Raw genomic sequence first — 18774 nt, 5'->3', positions numbered from 1 at the left:
GGTCCGCATAGTTAAAGCAATAGTATTCCCCGTAGTAACCCATGGCTGCGAGAGCTGGACCATAAGGAAGGCTGAGCGAAGGAAGATAGATGCTTTTGAACTGTGGTGCTGGAGGAAAATTCTGAGAGTGCCTTGGACTGCAAGAAGATCAAACCAGTCCATACTCCAGGAAATAAAGCCACACTGCTCACTTGAGGGAAGGATATTAAAGGCAAAACTGAAGTACTTTGGCCACATCATGAGAAGACAGGATACCCTGGAGAAGATGCTGATGCTAGAGAAAGTGGAAGGCAAAAGGAAGAGGGGCCAACCAAGGGCAAGATGGACGGATGATATTCTGGAGGTGACAGATTCGACCTTGGGGGAGCTGGGGGTTGCGATGGCTGACAGGAAGCTCTGGCGTGGGCTGGTCCATGAAGTTACGAAGAGTTAGAAGCAACTGAACGAATAAACAATTGTTGTACATCTCCCAGAGTGGCTGGGTGACCAGCCAAATAAATAAATAAATAAATAAATAAATATTGTGTTGTCACGCAGTGTGTTTTGTCCACGATGCTTTGTTGACCATGCGGTGTGGCTTATTCTTCTCGAAGAGAGCCCGCGGTTTGTTGTTGGGCTGTTCAGGATGGTTAACAAGCCACGCTGCATGGTTAACAAGCCACCCTATGGAAAACACGCTGCATTCAGACAACATGACAACCCAGGTTCAACAACAGCCCATGGTTCAATAACAACCCATGGTTCAACAACAACCCACGCTCAGAGTATCAGTTAGCATGTTGTGGGAACCCAGCCATTTTGTGTGTCTTTTGCATGAGACTCCAGTTGGTGGATTTCGGGGTTCTAGTGAAAAAACAAAATAGATCCCTTAAAAATAGTTTTATTTTTATCTGCTCAGCAGATTGTGAGAGGAACAAAACTGCTGCCTTACAGAAGCCCTGCTGAAGTATTTTTAGAGCAGAGGTGCAGCTTGGATTTCATCACAGTGAAACTGTCAGCCGGGGCTGTGGGGTGGGCAGAGAAGAAGGTCTGCTACTGGGTTTGTTCTTTCCAGCTAAGAAACCCAGATCTTCCACAGGAAACCAGAGTTTCACTTTGTTTTAGCATATGGGAAGAGCAGGGGCTGTTTTGTCAGTAGCCCTACCAGGTGGCCTTCAGTTGCAGGGAGCAGTGCAAAGGATTTATTATTAATATTTTTTGGCAGCTGGCTGAAAGGAGCGTGTAGAGTCCCCCAGAGTGCATGAATGGTTAAGCACATGATCATGCATGAACCCTAGCCCCATTCACCCAACAATCATGCACTCGCTGAACACAGTGTTCAGGGTTGCTTCTTTCACTTGTCGGCCTCCTTCCTTCATCTTCTCAATACAGTTTCCGGAGAATAAGGCTGCAGTCCAAATCACTTGCCCGCAAAAGGAAGGTTTGTTATGTGAAGTCACAAACCAGCATTCAAAGTGCTGGTTTTGACCTGTGAAGACTTAAACAGTTTGCGACCAAGTTACTTGAAGGACCGCCTTCACCCATATCAGCCTGCCCACACATTAAGATCAGAAAGAGAGGCCCTTCTCATTTGCCCATCCATGAGAGCAGTCAGGTGGGTGATGACACAGGAGAGAGCCTTCTCTGCAGTGGCCTCGCACCTTTGGAACAAGCTGCCATCACAGGTCTGCCATGCTCCATCACTGCAGGCTTTTAAGAAGGCCTTGAAAACATATGATTTTACCATGGCCTTCTCTTGATATGACTGCTGTTGTTGCTTCTACTGCCATTATCGTCATTGCTGGTTTTATTGTTGTCAACTTCCCTTCCAGTAATATTTTTTTCATTACAAGCTACCTTGCTACTTCCATTAACTACGTTCTGATCTCTGTATTTGCTCTTACTTTTCTATAAACTAAGGGTGCAATCCTATGGCTGCTAGACAGGATTTTTCATTTTGGGGGAACCGAGCTTGGAGACTGCGCTCCGAAGTCAGTTCCTAGAAAGACGCCTCCCCACCCCCTCCCCTCATAGGCAGCGCGGTTTATCCCCAGCTCTGCACTCATAAGAGCAGCGCGGAGCGGGGAAAAGGGGGCATTCCTGGGGGCGGGGAGGGGACAGTGGAAGCACCATTACAGCCTATGCACCATCCAGCCTCCCCCTCCCACCCCTGCTGTGAGGCGCCCTGGCTGGACAGCCGAAATCGGCCATCTAGCCACAAATACAGGGCAGCTGGAGCACAGAGGAGAAGTTCCCCTCCACATTCCACCCACCCTGCATTGGCTAGTCAGTTACCTCTGAGTTCGGAGGCAACCTACTACCTCCATAGGATCGCGTCCTAAAAGTCTTCAGTTTCATATATGGCAATTAAGAAATCATAAGGCATTTGGTGATGCAAATAAACCTTTTTGCAAGAAGTATCTTTTATTTAGGTGTTTCTCATTGCATCTTTGCCTGCACATATATGCAGATATAATGGTTTACCTTTCTATTATAATGTAACATACATTATGGTCTTTATTTTCTATGGTCTGGGGACTCTGAATCTTGACGTGGTTTAGGGCCTCAGCATGTCTCCATTTGGCCCTAGGGTGAGGCCAGAGGATGTGTCCATCTGGACAACTCCAGAAATTCTCCATCCACAGTTAGCCCCTGGCCAGCAGATGGAGCACTAGGCACACTGGTGTCCGAGAGGGCCGAATTTGGCCCATGGGCCTGCAGTTCAACACCCCTGGTATATGCATCGCTAGGTGAGTCTGGGCCTTGCAAAGAGATCCACGGTAAAGGTTACTTCATTCTCCAAATTCCCCAATGAAAGGGTGTGCATCTGATGTGGCCAGGCAGCTCCACCCAAAGAAAGATGCACATGGTGAGATAGCCAAGATAAGAGAGGTTCTACCAGCCGCTTCCTTTCTAGTGAACACACCCAAAGTCATGGCTTCCTGTGCTTAGGCATGTTAACTCAGCAATCGAGTACAAAGTGTGTTCACAGCTAATCAGCTGATTCACAGGTCTGAGTACCGCTGGAGCAAGTTAAGGTTCCCACGGCTTTGGCTTGCCATTGTATTTTTATTCTGCTCTTGTTCGTTAAATGTACTGAGGCTGCAGTTACAGTGGCCATTTGCACATTACCAAAAAAAGAAGAAATGCATCACAGACAGCCCCTCCCCCCCGCTGAACGACGGCTCCGATTTGCAAGCAATGCGCACACGCTAACTTGTACGTACTGATGCGTATTTGGAAATAATTAGTGTGATAAAAATGCGACACATCTCACGGGGGCACCATGGAAAACGAGGCAGTCGGCCAGCCCCGCAACTCTGCCTCACTGGGGACCTTTCTCCATGCGGAGAGAGGTTTGGAACTCTGTGCCTCCCTCAGAATGGAGAAAAGCTAAGATGTGCAAGGGGCAGGCCATGACCACTGATGGTAGGGGTGCCTGGACTTGGTGAAATCTGTCCCCGGCGTGTTTTGTGGACTGTGCAGAGTCATTCATTCTGTTGTCCATTCACAGACAGATTTGATTTTTTTTTCCCTGTTATGCAGGAAAATACACAAATAATTCTGTAAGATGGTTCACGATGATCTACATAACTTACGTTAGCGTCAGCAATGAATTGGAGCATGTGGAGATATCTAGCAGCTCAGATTCAGAATGGGAAAAGCCAGAACAGGGGGAGGCTCCATCCCTAGTGAGCTCAGATATGGCGAGGCCTTCTTCCCAAGACCTTGACACACAGATGGCCCAGCCTGAAGGACCCCCACTTCCTCCTCCATGAGAACCCAGGTTTCGGGGGAGGAGGAGAGCAAGGGGCGTGTCTTGAGGGACGCTAGGGTCCGTCACAGAGCAAACCGGGGAAAATTAGAGGCAGGGCTCAGACGCTCTGCCAGGCTGGCCAGTCGTGGAAGCCAACGTAGGAGGGAGCCACCCTACAGGAGGGGCATCCCTGTAAAGCCAGTCTGGCCAAGACGTTCTTGCCCAGACTGCTGGCAATGTCTCTAACGTCCACTTCCACTTCGGCTCTTCTATTGATATTTGTAAATGTGTGAATTAGCTGTTTTCATTCCAGTCTGAGAGTTTCCTAGAATTTGCACTTGTAAGAAAGCTAGTTGTTAGCTAATAAAGTAGTGAGCCTGAAGGCTGGTATCCTGGAGTGTGTTGACTGCAAAGGGGGAGGACAAAGGATCATGACAGTACATAACGTTTAGCGTATCATCCCGCATTCCCTTCAATGTTTCTCCACATGTATTTTCTGGGATGGCATATGTCTCAGCAGAAACTTGCATTTTCCCCTGTGAATACATTTGCATAGATTTCGGAAAAGTAAAAAAAAAAGATCTGAAAGTCAATGGATTCCATGTGGCCTGAAGCGGCTGGTCTGCAGTGGATTCCGCAGATTGGATTCTTAGAAATCTGAACTCATTTTAGTCCCTCTCAATTTTCTCCAGCATCCCTAACTAATATTGATGTCATCTGGCTGGTGGCGGGCTGGGAGAGGAAATCCACCCCCCACCCAATGTAGTTCTCCACTTAGGGCTGTGCGAACACACTCCAGCTTGGGTTCTCTGGGCACCACCACCACCACCCCGGACCCACGCTTGAGCCCCCACAAGCTTGGCCAGTCCCCCGCATTCAACCTGGGCCTGTCTGGCAACTGTCCGCCATTTTGCCACTCTTTTTTTTATGGCTAGGGTTATGGTTATTAGAGACATTATGCCTCTAATATTGCACATATTAAGCTTTCCCAGCCCCAGACTGTGCAGATTTAAATATGTACATTTTTTAAACTCCCTTTTGTCTGTTTTTTTTTATGGTGGCAAAATGGCAGGCCCTCACCAGACGGGTCTCAGTGAGTCCGGGAGGGTGTGAGCAGGCATGAGTGAGGGCAGTGGCTTGGTGGCCGTGGTCCAGGAGTTGCAGATGGCAGGGCGATGGACTCCCAGACACAGTCAGGCATCCACAGCATCTGTATCTCCACTCCTGTGCCATACCCACATATGGGGCCCACCAGTAATTCCTGGATCCTGACCCTACTGTGCCTCTTCCTTGCTATTGTCAGGATTGCCCCTGTTGCCTTCTGAATCCTCCAATAGCCAGAATCAACACTCAGACAAAAGGGCTGCTTTCCAAGGCTTTAATTCCATTCAGCCTAATGAAGCTTACAGATGCTAATTGCCTGAGACTCAGGGGAAATACAAAGGAACAGCCAACTAGGGGTTTCTAAGAGTTAGGATGTCAGTCGGTCTCCATTTGGGGGAAAGCCCAGCAGCTCTCTGAACTTAAGGAGTGGGAGGGGAAGATCTCCCCCTCTCCCGTGGGGCCTCGGGGCTGTTGATGTTGAGCCAATAGGGCTGAGCGCCTAAGCTCGGCTCCCGCAACCTCTCACTTGCGCCTGCGCCTGCGCCTAGCATCTAAAAGCTCAAGTTGTCCATCGCTTTCCATGCCAGGATCACTGTCGCTCCCAGGAATGTGAGCGGGGGGGGGTCCCCCTCCAGTTGCACCTCTGAAACCTTAGCTCCTCTCCCACAGATTGTATCTCCTCCTCAGGATCAGAGCTGCTTTGGGACTCTGTGGGATCAGATCCAACCCTGAGAGCTATCCCTACCTGCTCCCTGCCAACTTCAAATGAAAAAGCAGTGAGAAGAGCAAGAAGAAGATGCATTCTCTGCATGCTTCACCCCTGCAAGGCCATTCAAATGGGTCCCAGAGGGGATGACCAGGGAATGCTTGTGGGGGGACTAAGGAGGAGGTGGGCCACCCCAAGCCCCAAAACCTAGAACTGGCACTGTGGGGAAAGCTCCATGCGCTAAATGTCTGTATTCCCAGGTGATGTTGCAGACACAGAAGCAGGAAGTGAGAATTTTACACCCGATTGATTTCAGCCAGAGATTTTACCATCTCGGAAGTCATGAACAGCCATGGTTACATGGTGTCCAAGATCACAAACTCCACACATGCATTTGGAGACTGAACCCTGGTGAATCCTAGATTAAATGATGCCCCACTTGAGTGGATGAAGCCATTCTCGGCCAACATATGAAAGCATCACAGCGACCTATTTGTGTTCAATGGCATGAGGACATTGAAGAGCGGGCAGGTTAGGACCCAAGAAAGACACACAGAAAACGCAGACTTCAGATGTCTCTGTGATCAGAACATGCAAGTCTGCATTTAAGAACCTGGGGGCACAGGTGTAACTCCCTTGTCTGAGAAGACAATACACTGATGGCCACCAATTTAAATGGCTTTAAAAGGGGGGTGGACAGATTCCTGGAAGAAAATGCTATCAACGGCTACTAGTCTTGATGGCTATGTGCTACCTCGAGTACCAGAGGCAGTGATCCTATGTACACCAGTTGCTGGGGAACATGGGTGGGAGGGTGCTGTTGCACTCATGTCCTTCTTGTGGGTTTCTGGTCGACAGCTGGTTGGCCACTGTGTGGATAGAATGCTGGACTAGATGGACCCTTGGTCTTGTCCAGCAGGGCTCTTCTGATGTTCTTAATACGATGGAGAGGAAAGGCCATAGCCCAGTGGCAAAGCACATGCTTTGCATGCAAAAGGCCCCAGGTGCCATCCCTCCAATCTCCAGTGAAAACAAGGCTGGGCCAAAAATGTCTATCAATAATGAGTTGGGTGGGCGGGGGCCAAACAAACCCGCATCCCGAAAGGTGGCGGGAGGAAAAGAAATGCCTGGAATGCCTCGGGGGCAACAGCAGCTCACATCACATCGCCTCACGCCATGGCACTCCTGCGGCATTGCAGGAAGTTCATCAGGCAGGAAGCAGCAGCATGAGGTTTGTGTCTCTGGGAGCCCAATGTGGCTTTAAGAAAAAAAAAGTTATGTTTTCACAGGGGGAGAATGTTTGGGGGAAAAGCAGGCTGGGAATTTCAGCCTAGGATCATGTAGCCAGTGATAGGAAAGGTCTCTGTCTGAAACCCTCTGCCAGTTAAGGTAGATAACCCGGCGCTAAAAGGGCCAATGGACTGACTCGGTATAAGGCAGCTTCCTTTGTTCCTGTTTAAATCAGCCCTTGATTTTGAACCGTAAGGACTGGAACCTTACTTTATCTTTAGGGCGAAGGCCATAGCTCAGTGGTCAAAGCAATCTGGATGTGTCAAGCCTACTGTGCAAAATCCAAGGATCCTCAAATACTTAGAGCAATCATGATCCCTTGCTACTCAAACCACGAAAACGGACAGGCAGGATCCGCTAAAAGCCTCAGGGCCGTACCTCAGTGGTAGAGCCCCTGCTTTGCATGCAGAAGCTCCCAGGTTCAATCCTTGGCATCTCCAGGCAGGGCTGGAAAAACCCCTGCCTGAAACCCTGGAGAACCGCTGCTGCCAGTCAGTGCCGACAATACTGGGCTATATGGTCTGATGGTCTGACTCAGTATGAAGCAGTTGCCTACGTTCCACCTCACCCCCAGCCACTGAGCGTATTGGAGTCGTTCCCAGTGCTCAAAAGCCAGGGAACCGTCCACCACCACCTCTTCCAACGTCAAAGCAAAACATGCACACGCACACACAATCACACAGAAAACGTTCCCATTAGGCCGGGCAATGCATGTGCATTTGTCCCGATGGGGAATTCAGTCGTGCCAGACTGGAGTTTTTCAGTAACAGGGAAAGAACTGAAGTCCAGAATTGCAGACGGATCTCCCCCAAGACCTAACGCATGAGTCAGACAAAACCAGCAGAACACATCCTCGAGACATTCTTTGCCACACAGCCTTCAGGAGACCCTTTTGAAATTAGAAGAGACCCCCGGTAGATATTCCTCACTAAGCATTACTCTGCAAAGTAAAGGCCGGGAGACCCACCATCCATAGCCTCCGAAGGAGACGCTCCTCTTCCTCTGAAACATCGCTGCCGCTGCTTCTCGATCCTCTCGCTTGCTCCCTCGCTCTGGCGCAGTGAGCTGCTCTTACTCCTTGGAATAACGGCTTGCTCACACGCACAGGCGCAAGGTCATGGAGACACAGCCATCCGTCGCTTGGCATAGTCAGGAAAAAGTTCTCGCACACTGAAGGTCGTTTGCACCCTTCTGCGTGCAAAGGAAACCACGTCAGCCACTTCCTGCCCCAAACAGCCTGTGCAATCTGCGATTATGGAGCTCAGGTGTCTCCCCTCTGGGAAATAACTTGCCAGTTTTTCAAAGTTGCTATAAAACTTCAGTGGGTGTCCTGTTTGCGGGTTTTTTGGTCTCCTCCAGCCTGCTGCTCACCCCTTTCCATATTTCAAGGTTCAGTTTGGCGAGGAACATTTAATCCAGCTGATCAGGAATATACAATCTGAGCATATCTACACTACAAAGATAAATCAGAGTTTCGATGCCATAGCTTCTCCTAATAAACCATGGCCGAAGCTGCTGCAAGTTCAAAGATCCTTACTGCCCTCCCCAAAACTACAGTTCCCAGCATTCCTTGGACTGAAGGACTGGCTCTTGAACCTATTTAGGTCTGTGGTGCAAATCGGGATGTTGGACAAATTCACAAAGGAATTCACAAATTCACAAAGTTCAAAGATCCTTACTGCCCTCCCCAAAACTACAGTTCCCAGCATTCCTTGGACTGAAGCACTGGCTCTTGAACCTGTTTAGGTCTGCGGTGCAAATAGGGATGTTGGACAAATCCACACATGAATTTGGGTTTCTATGACTCCAACATGCAAATTCCACAGCGGACCAGCTTTTTCCAAGTCGTGTGGATTCCATGGACTTGAAGACAGGTGTTTTTACGTTTCAGGTGGATTTGCGCAAGTGTGCAATGCCGCAAATGTACATTGGCACAAGCATGCATGAAAACGAATGCTCATTAATGTGCATTTGCAAACAGGAACAAAATTCTAGTAAACGTCTAAAACAATGTGAGCTTGTCACTGAACGGGCGACAGAACGAAAGATGGCTGACAATCTGTGAAACGCAGACATAATGGATTTAACAAATCTGTACATCCCTAACTGCAAATATGATTTGTCTCTCTCTCTCTCTTTTAATGGTTGGGCAAAACCTGAATTCAGCCTGTGACATTACCATCATTCTGATAGGGCTTCTTGATGACATGTAGACACATTTGATGGGCTAGATGGTGCTGTGATGTCATTCCACTCCATGTTTCCTAATTGGCAGTGAACAGTTGTGAAAAACGCACACTTGATGGTATGAGCCAAAGACATTGTAAATCAGCTCCAGGATGACCCACAGGTTGAAATGGTTGGGAGAATTGGTCCATAGTAAGAGGACATTGGTGCAGGATGCATTGACTTAAAAACAAGCCATGTTTGTATTTTCTTCTGTTCTCCATCTTACAAGGAAGCTGTGCTGAAGACAAGCCCAAGTAATGCCTGGATTTTATATTAGTACAAGTACAAATCTTTATTGTTTAAAGCCAAAGGCCATCACAATTTCAAGTTAAAATAACAATTAAAATACATGAGTAAGAGACCAAGAAGAACAAGAAGAAGAAGAAGAAGAAAACAGATAAAATACATTACGGTGAGAATACGAAGGAGGAGAATTAAAATCTTTATTAATTAAAAATCTTTATTAATATTTATTAATTAAATATTTATTAATTTATTTATTAAGAAGAAAGTGACACTTCCCCCCGGGACAATACCATAGGCACAAGCCTTCCCCTAAGATAGGCTGGCAAGAGCAGTTAAATGCCTTGCCCTCAGCTTCCTGGCAGCACAAGCAAATTCGGCAACCTGTAGCATAATATAATCATCATTACCTGCCAGCAAAGAGCAAACCCGTTCCATAGGGGATCTATTTGCCAAAGAATTAAGAGCATACTGGAGGAATTTGGCTCTTGGGGACTCATAGAGGGGGCAACGAAGGAGATAGTGATCAATATCCTCAACCTCACCAGACTCGCATATACAAAGTCGTAGATGGAATACGACTTTTTTAAATCTTCCATCCAGGAAAGCAGAGGGCATGCTCTGTACTTTCAGGGCTGTAAATGATTTTCTTAGGGGAGCAACAGTGAGCAGAGTGAAATAGCGCTCCACGCCATACGTTGTTTTATACAGGGGATACCAGGTCGAGTATGACATATTGGAGATGGAATGTAGAGCTCGACGTTGTGCAGGATTTTACATTTTCAAAACTGGGGAATCAGCCATTGAGTTCTTTGTCCTGGCATCCCGAGGTGTAACGTTTATCCCATGGGACAGCCACACACAGATCCCAGCAGTTCCAGCTTCCGGACAAAGGAAAAACAGCCGTAGATGGCAGGAGCAGAGGTGGCCAGCCATAACCTGCAGCTCTTTTACCTGGAGCTCTTCCTCTGCCTTTTTATTAATTTATTTCTGTTTCAGTGCTGGAGTTTTCATCATTGTATCATGAGAGTGTGCTTCTGCTTAGGGAACATCAAGGCCTGCTCCAGTTGGACTCACCGCTGCATGGCTAACTGACTAACAATTCCCCTAACAATTAGTCAGTGGCTAACTAACCACAGCATGGCTGATCTCTGCTGTGGGAAGGAAGGAGGAAGGAGGGAGGCAGGAGCAGGGAAAGGGAACATCTAAGCCTACTCCTCCCATCCCGCTGTGAGCGACGAGAGGGGAAGCAGGACCCCACCAGCCGTGCTGAAAAGTCGGTTTAATTTTTCTCCTCTTCCCTCCTCATCCCTTTTTCCTTGTATGTCATGTCTTTTTTAGACTATAAGTGTGTGGGCAAAGGCTGTATTGCTTACTGATCGATTGTAAACCACTCCGAGAGCTTTTGGGGGGGCTGAGGATTGGGATAAAAATCCCTTAAATAAATGAGTAAAACAGGAAGTTGAAGGGTAGTAGGTGTCAGGAGCGCCCTTGCTGCCTTCTGAAATCCTCAAGTAGCCCAGAATCAACACGCAGACAAAAGGGCTCTTTTCCAAGGCTTTATTTCCATTCAACCTAATGATGCTTACAGATGCTAATTGCCTGAGCCTAAGAGGAAAACGTAAGAGGGAGCAGCCTACCAGGGGGTTCTAGCCTTAGAGAGTCAGTTGGTCTCCATTTGAAGGGAAAGGGCGGGAAGCCTCTGAACTTAAAGACTAGGAGAAGAGAGTCCACCCCTTTCCCGTGGAGCATCAGGGCGCAGCTGTTGTTGTCACACCAAGCGGGCTGAGCACCTCTTCTCGGTGCCCGCAACCTCTTGCTTGTCCCTGCGCCAGCGCCTTGTGTCCAGAAGCTCCAGTTATCCCTTCCTTTCCCTGCCAGAGTCACTGTCACTCTCAGGAATGTGAGCAGGGAGGGACTCTCCCTCCAGCTGCGCCTCCGAAGAGCGAGCAGGTTCCTCTCCCACGGTTTCTATCTCTTCCTCAGAATCAGAACTGCTTTGGGGCTCTATGGGCTCCAATCCAACCCTGACAGTAGGTAATTAATTTTGTTACGATACTCCCATAAACTGAAACTTGGGAAATGAGCAAAACCTATAAACATGGACCCATACCGCTTCGCCTCTCCCCTCTACTAGCTTTCTCCTTTTCAAAATATATATTTATATCCTGCCCTTTCTCACAAGGAGCCCCCACAACCTGTAGAAAATAGTACAACACATGAACACCATGGAAATCATAATTCTAAAATGACAATTACACCCTAAGATCCAATAAAGCCATCACTACGACACCAGAAAGCAGATAAAACAGATAAAACCCTATACCCCTGCCCCACAAAGCTTGTAGAAATAAATATTTACTGGCACCTAAATGACAATAGCATGGGGAACAGCCGAATCTCTACTGGAAGAGAGTTCCATATCGGGGGTGTTGCCACTGGGTTGGTCAGTACTGGGGAAGGCGGTCCTTCAAGAACCTTGGTCCTGAGCCATTTAGAGCTTGGTATGCTGGTACTGGGGCCGCGGTGGCTTAGTGGTTAAGACGCTGAACCAAGGCCAGACCTTGGTCGGCAGGACAGCAGTTCAAGACCTGAGTGCTGCGTGACGGAGTGAGCTCCCGTCTTCAGTCCCAGCTTCTGCCAACCTAGCAGTTCGAAAGCAAGAAATTGCAAGTAGATAAATAGGGACCGCTTCAGTGGGAAAGGTAGCAGCATTCCATGCACCTCGGTGTTCAGTCATGCCGGCCACATGGCCACGGAAGCGTCTTCGGACAGCACTGGCTCTTCAGCTTAGAAATGGAGATGAGCACCACACCCTAGAGTCGGACACGACTGGTTGGGGACACCTTTACCTTTTTATGCTGGTACTGACACCTTGAATTGGGCCCAGTACGGTCAGTCCTGGCAGTCATTCCAGAGACTTCAAAGCTGGTGTGAAAAGTTCACATCTCGCTGCACTTGTCAACACATAGGCTGTGTTCGGATGATCAGAGGGGGGGAAGAAGTAACCATGGTTTGTGGAATGGATAAGAAGCCACCCTTACCATGCCAGGTTCGGACAACATGGCAACCCGTGAGGCATCATGAGTAATTATGCAAATGGTGGTCACGCATGCAGGGGAAGAAACCATGGTGGCTTCTTCCCCCCACCCCCCACCCCCCGCATGATCATCCAAACCCAGTCACTATGTCACAATGGTTGCAGTTTTTGTGTTGGCATCAACTACAAAGAAAACTCAATAAAAGTAATAACAATAAAAGAAGTAAGCCCCGTTGAGTTGAACAATAATAAAATAAGCAAGTCCCATTGAGTTGAATAATAATAAAATAACTAAGTCTCATTGAGTCAAATGACTTACAGAGCAACCTCATACACATCTGTGCAGAAATAAGTCCCATTGAGTTCAATGGTGCTTTCTCCCAGGTAACTGGGCATAGGATTGCAGCCTACAACCATCAAAATAAGGATTCTAGCCCCTATGAATGTGCAAAATGTTCCTGTGAAATCGCCAATAGTTCCCTGTTCACAAGCCTCAGTTCTCTAGCATGGGAAAGTACAACTGACCATCTGAAAACTCATGTCCCTCTTTTGGGGTAGCACTCCCCAGCAGAAGAAAAATAAACCTACTTCTTACAGCCTCCCCGCTATTATCAAAGACAAGAAAAGAGGGTGACCTGACTTCAAAACTCCATTTAAATGTAAATGTTGACCTTCAGCTTTTCATGGAAGTCTTTAAATTAGCTTCTGCAGCACAACCAAGAAAAAAAAATAGCACCAAGCAGATGCACCCGTTCAACGCCCGCCACCCCCACCCCCCATGTTCATTTCGACTGTGCGGAGAATAACAATATGCACTCTGCCCTCTGCCTTGAAGCATCCGCTGCATTGGGAACAAGAGGCTGTTTCTCAAGATAAAGGCGCCTCCATAACCGATCTCCATATTAAGCATGTGTTGGCCACATTTCTCCTCCCACTCACCCCACTCCAGTTTCCTCTTTCACCGTCTGGAGTCTTGGCTGTGAACTCCACTCATCTGACAAAGTAACACTCGCTGCCCATGCCTCAGACCTGGGCAGATCTTGGACACACGAGACTCTCGGGGTTGTTTGTTTGTTTGTTTTTAAGTTACCAGTCCGGGAGAGAGCGCAGGACAGGAAGGCCTGGCGTGCTATGGTCCATGGGGTCACGAAGAGTCGGACACGACTGAACGACTGAACAACAACAACCCTATGAATAATATAGCAAAAACATTTATTTATGTATGTATTCATTTATTGATTTCATTTCTATACTGCCCAATTGCTCTCCGGGTGGTTCACAAAAATTAAAACCACAAAGTGCAGCATAAAACAATATGAAATTGGCTGCCTATTCACTACCGGGCCAGGTTTGAGGTTTTAGTACTCATGTACAAAGCCCTAAACAACTTGGGACCAGGATACCAGAGAGAGCGCCTTCTCCCTTACCAATCTGCCCGGTCACTGAGGTCATGGGAGGGCTTGCTCCTGGTGGTTCCACATGGACCCATGGCCCAGCTGGAGTCTACCAGGAGAAGAGCCTTCAGCGTGGTGGCCCCTTTCTTTGGAATTCCCTGCCCCTGGAGGTCAGGCAGGTACCAACACCATGCTGTTTCCAGCGCCTCCTGAAAACAGCACTCTTCCAGGAGGCATTCCTGAATAGACCAGTCACGGCTTTTATTGGCCTTGTGTTTTTAAACAAGTGTAATTTTAATGTGGTGTTTTAATCTTTTGATGCTCTTACGGTTTTATCTTTTGTGCTCACTGCTCCGAAATCAGTGATATGGAGCGGTATATAAATATTGTAAATAAATGACTAAATAAATAAAATATGAAAGCTTAAGACCACAATAAAAAAGTACAACCAGAATAAAACCTAGCAGCGATGCAGAGATTTAAAAACCAGTAGCCTGCAATCAGTCCTATCTAGCAAATGTGGAAATAGGATTGGCGTTAGTAGATGCACAGAGGTCTTTGATGAGAAGGAAGGGGGAGAGAAGACCTATGAACCAAGCGTGCTTCCAAAATTCTCCTCTTCTGATGTTCACCCCAGGTTTTCCTCCCTGACATGCTAGTTTTCTATATGCAGGGACTTGTCTTTTTGTACGGAGTGAGCTCCCCACCTACAGTCCAAAGCGGTGCAGCCCAGACAAAGGTTTGCCACCTCAGTAACTGGCCCTCTTTGGCTGTCAACAAAGAGTCCACAGTAAAATCCAACGTTACACCAGTATGAATACAAACTGACAGCTACCCATTAGTCCCCACGGAGGTTGAATGAAATTTCCTGTCTGGCAGCCCTGGAACATCATGACTGCGGAGGGAGGATCAAACTGCCCCAAAGGCGATGCGGCTTTAATGAGGGGAATCAACACTAATATCTGTACGGAAAAATAGGAAAACGTGCCCCTCTACCCCCAAGCCAAGGCCCTCGAAGGCAGGCCCAAGTCTCTGCCTGCACACTTTAATTCTCCAGAAGAGCAGAATGACCTCAGTACAAAGCGGTCTGGGTAACATTTACAGAGAGGATTTTGCCAGTATTGGAAAGATCACAGCTGAGCCACTCTCCATCACATGAGAAGCGATGCCCTTTGCGACTTGGCAGCGTTGGTTTAGAGGGTAATTGCAGACAACAGTGCCAAGTGCTAATATACCGTTGCACTCACCCTCCTTCGAATTGTAGAGTCATAGAACTGGAAGGGACCTCAAAGGACTCTGCTGGGCCTGTCCTGGATATCGTGCTATCTGCTTGTAACTGTTAATTTTGAGCTTCTCTCTCTCTCTCTCTCTCTCTCTCGTAATACCATAACCCAGGGCCATTCCAAGAAGCTGATGGGTGGGAGATTCAGGACAAATCAAAGGAAAGACTTCCTCACACAGCACATAGTTAAACTATGGAATTCGCTACCACAAGACGTAGTGATGGCCACTAATTTGGATGGCTTTAAAAGGGGGTTGGACAAATTCCTGGAGGAGAAGGCTGTCAATGGCTACTAGTCCTAATGGCTAGATGCTACCTCCAGTCTCAGAGGCAGTATGCCTATGTGCCCCAGTTGCTGGGGAACGTGGGCGGGAGGGTGCTGTTGCACTCGTGTCTTGCTTGTGGTTTCTGGTCAACATGTTGGCCTTTGTTGTGTAAACAGAATGCTGAACTAGATGGACCCTCTGTCTGATTCAGCATGGCCCATATTATGCTGTTAGGTTCTTTTTCTCATTGCTTTATTACATTTCCTGGATTTAAGTTTTGTTGTACACCTTGGGATGATCGACCGTAAAAGACGACTTATCAATCGAATGAATGAATGAATGAATGGGCAACTTTGCCAGGACTATTAAGGAAGTCTCCAGCAGAACTCGTGGCTGCAGTAACCCTCTCCTGTAACCCCAGTCTTACAACAATAGGCTACCACTGTCCCTATTCATCAGGAATACTTCCTATTCTGTTTCTTGTCCCTGGTCAATCACTGTATAATTTTGTCCCTTTTTTCCCTCGTAAGGATACTTTGTTCAAATTTGGTTAGTTGCTGGAGTTGTTGTCCTTCAGGCTTTGGCTCTCTCCCAAGAGTTTCCCAGAAGCAACACTCATGAATTGGGGGGGGGGGGACAGTTGCAGATACAACTTCTGCCTAATGCACATATATGCATGCGCATGAACAATAAAGCCCTATTCAAACAATTCACATGATCCTGGCCGGTCCTGCCATCCACCCATTATGAGGAATGTCTTCAGAGGGGTCCTGCTCTACACCCGTGATGTAGAACCCCAACTGTGTAGGGTTCCCCATCATGGGGGCAGCCTGTGCACAATTAATAGCCCCCCCTTCTGCAGACAGGGACTGTCCCTCAGTGGTGGAACTGTTGCTTTGCATGGAGAAGATCCCACATTCCATCCCCAGCATCTCCAGGAAGAGCTGGGACTGGGCTTGATAGGGTCATAGTCATATAAGCCAACTTCCTTTGTCCCTAGACATTCCTAGATATTCCACCCCAATATGCGGATGGCAGGGGGGATGAGGCCGATCAGTGGCAGGGGCTCCACACAATTGTTAACAGCATGAAGCCAAGAAATATGTTGTAAGGCATCACCATGCAAGACATAACTTGCCATTTTAGATGCTAACAATAAGGATGTTCTCCAACAAATGTAAAGTCAGCAGGCTGACTAAGGGGGCACAGAACAGGCTGCAAGGCACACAGCATTTTCCTTGCTGCTGCCGCCTGAGGCAACTGCCTCACCCTGCCTAATGGTAGGGCCGGCCCTGATCACATGGATCTAGGGGGGAAAGCATCTGCTGCTTGCAGAATGAAAAAGCAGAAGATAGCCAAGGAGATAAATATTTACTTTCTCATACATTGCATCTCCCATCCTCTAGCAACAAACACAGGAAGTGCCTTCTATCTTTGCATTGGCTACACTGAGTAGTGGCAGATCTCCAGGGTTTCAGGCAGGAATCTTTCCCAACCTAATCTGGAGTTTCTGAGCACTGGGTGTGAACCTCCTGCTTGCAAAGCCTCACTGAGCTGTGACACATCCCCAAAACATAAAGTAAGATTCCAGTCCTCATCGTTCTAAATAAGGGCAGGTTTAAAAAGGAACATAGGAAGCTGCTTATACCAAATCAAAACATTGGTCCATGTCGCTCAGTATTTTCTACACCAGAGTGCGCAAACTGTGGCCTGGGGGAGGGTAGTAGCCAGTGTAGTGTAGTGGTGAGAGTGACAGACTGGGAACCGGGAGATCCAGGTTCTAGTCCCCACTTGGCCATGGAAGCTCACTGGGTGACTTTGGGCCAGTCACAGACTCTCAGCCCAACCTACCTCACAGGGTTGTTGTTGTGAGGATAAAACAGAGAGGAGGATAATGTAAGCCGCCTTGGGTTCCTTGCAAGAGGAAAAAAGGCAGGATATAAATGCAATAAATAAATAAATAAATAAATAGTACATGCAGCCCTCCAAGACTTTTAGAGTGGCCCCCCAAGGGTGTCTTGACTGCCCCCCTGCTGCCAAATTTCCCCACTGCCTGTACTCTCCACTCCTTCCCCCAGAGATGCTCATCCAGATCACTTTTTTCCTGCCTCTGTTAGCAAGCGAAGAAACAGCCATCTATATCAAGGATCGCTTGTGCGTGCATCTGTGTGTACCACACCCGAGCCCAGATCCAGTATCAGATGTAGGGAGGTATGGATTATGTAAACTCCATTCGGACTGTGTTTCGTGGATAGTCAGGTGCCTTCCATTCCGTCATCCGCCCATTGACAGAATCGGATTTTTTCTGAATTTGTGCAAATTCACATTTGTGCAAATTTGCAATTGCACAATTTCACATGTGTGAAATTGTGCACATTCCCAGAAATGTGCATTTTCATGCTTTAGCATCGGGGGGGGGGATGCACATGTTTGGCCTTTTTTATTTCGCGTATCTTTCGACGACAAAATTTGAGCAAAATTCGGGAAAGTTAGAAAATGGGTCTGCAAGTCAGTGGAATCCGCCCAACAGGGGAAACGCTGAGCAATCCATCGGTCAGATTCATGAAACTCCAAACTTGTTTGGTTCTGTTGAGGATTTCTAAGACATCCCTAATCACATGAGGCCCTTGGAGCTGAAAATGTTGTGCACCCCTGGGCTACACTCACTGGCAGTGGCTCCCCAGCATTTCAGTCAGGGATCTTGGCCGGCCCTACCTAGAGGTTCCAGAGAGAGAACTTAGGGCATCTTGCACCCAAAGCCAGTGGAGGGTGGTGACTCCGATGTCAGTGGGGCAGTGAATCGGCTCCAGGTTTCAGTCAGCACCAGTCAGACTGTTCTTTACTGGGACAACAGCTCCTTTGCTAGGACAACACCTTGGATAGCTCCTTTGCACTTTAGAGAGCTCCTTTAGTGTTCTGACTGTTTCTAGCTGAAACCCAGAGTGGATTCCCCTCCCCACCCCACTGACATCGAAGTCACCAGCCTCCACTGCCCAAAACATGCATCCTAACACTGATCTCTGGCCCCTGCATCCCAGAAACCAGTCCATCTAGCCCAAAATTCTCTACACTGGCTGGTAGCTTTCTAGGGTTTGGGACAGGAGTCTTTCTCAGCTCTGCCTGGAGATGGCGGGGCCTGAACAGGGAACCTTTTGCTTGCAAAGCAGAGGCTGCATTTCCCCGAGCTATGGGAAATGACAAGGATGGAAGCGAATAATCAAAAAGAAGCAGTGTGGATACGCAGACAATGCCGACACACATCATGGAGAAAGCACATTATGTAAAGTGCGTTACGCAGGAGAGCATTTAGGCTGGTGCCACGAAAGACAGAAATTAGTAGTCTGTGATAGCAAACCTGCAAAGCACATCTCTCACACGTGATGTCATTGCAGCTGCTGCAGTCTGGCCATTGCTGATCCCACGCAACCACTCAGAGAAGACAGCACGGACGCAAAATCCAAGGTTCACAGACTTTTGCTTCTTT

The 18774-nt window shown here is 47.9% G+C and overlaps 1 protein-coding gene across 2 annotated transcripts in view; it reads right to left on the bottom strand.

The window, feature by feature from the left end:
* The window catches only part of RAP1GAP2 (RAP1 GTPase activating protein 2), a 242911-nt gene extending 234864 nt beyond the window's left edge, over positions 1-8047 (bottom strand). For both annotated transcript variants that reach the window (XM_084823044.1, XM_084823042.1), the window contains exon 1: positions 7804-8047. In XM_084823044.1, coding sequence (XP_084679170.1) covers positions 7804-7847 — 44 coding nt within the window. In that variant the 5' untranslated portion in view covers positions 7848-8047. The remainder of the gene's footprint in view (positions 1-7803) is intronic.
* Positions 8048-18774: the final 10727 nt, after the last annotated feature.

The sequence above is a fragment of the Heloderma suspectum genome, chromosome 16, assembly GCF_057233095.1.
Source record: "Heloderma suspectum isolate Gila_16-S chromosome 16, 16-S_ref, whole genome shotgun sequence".
In the NCBI taxonomy this organism is placed as follows: Eukaryota; Metazoa; Chordata; class Lepidosauria; order Squamata; family Helodermatidae; genus Heloderma; species Heloderma suspectum.
Note: the sequence above shows the minus strand (reverse complement) of the source record. Positions and strands in the feature narration are given on the sequence as shown.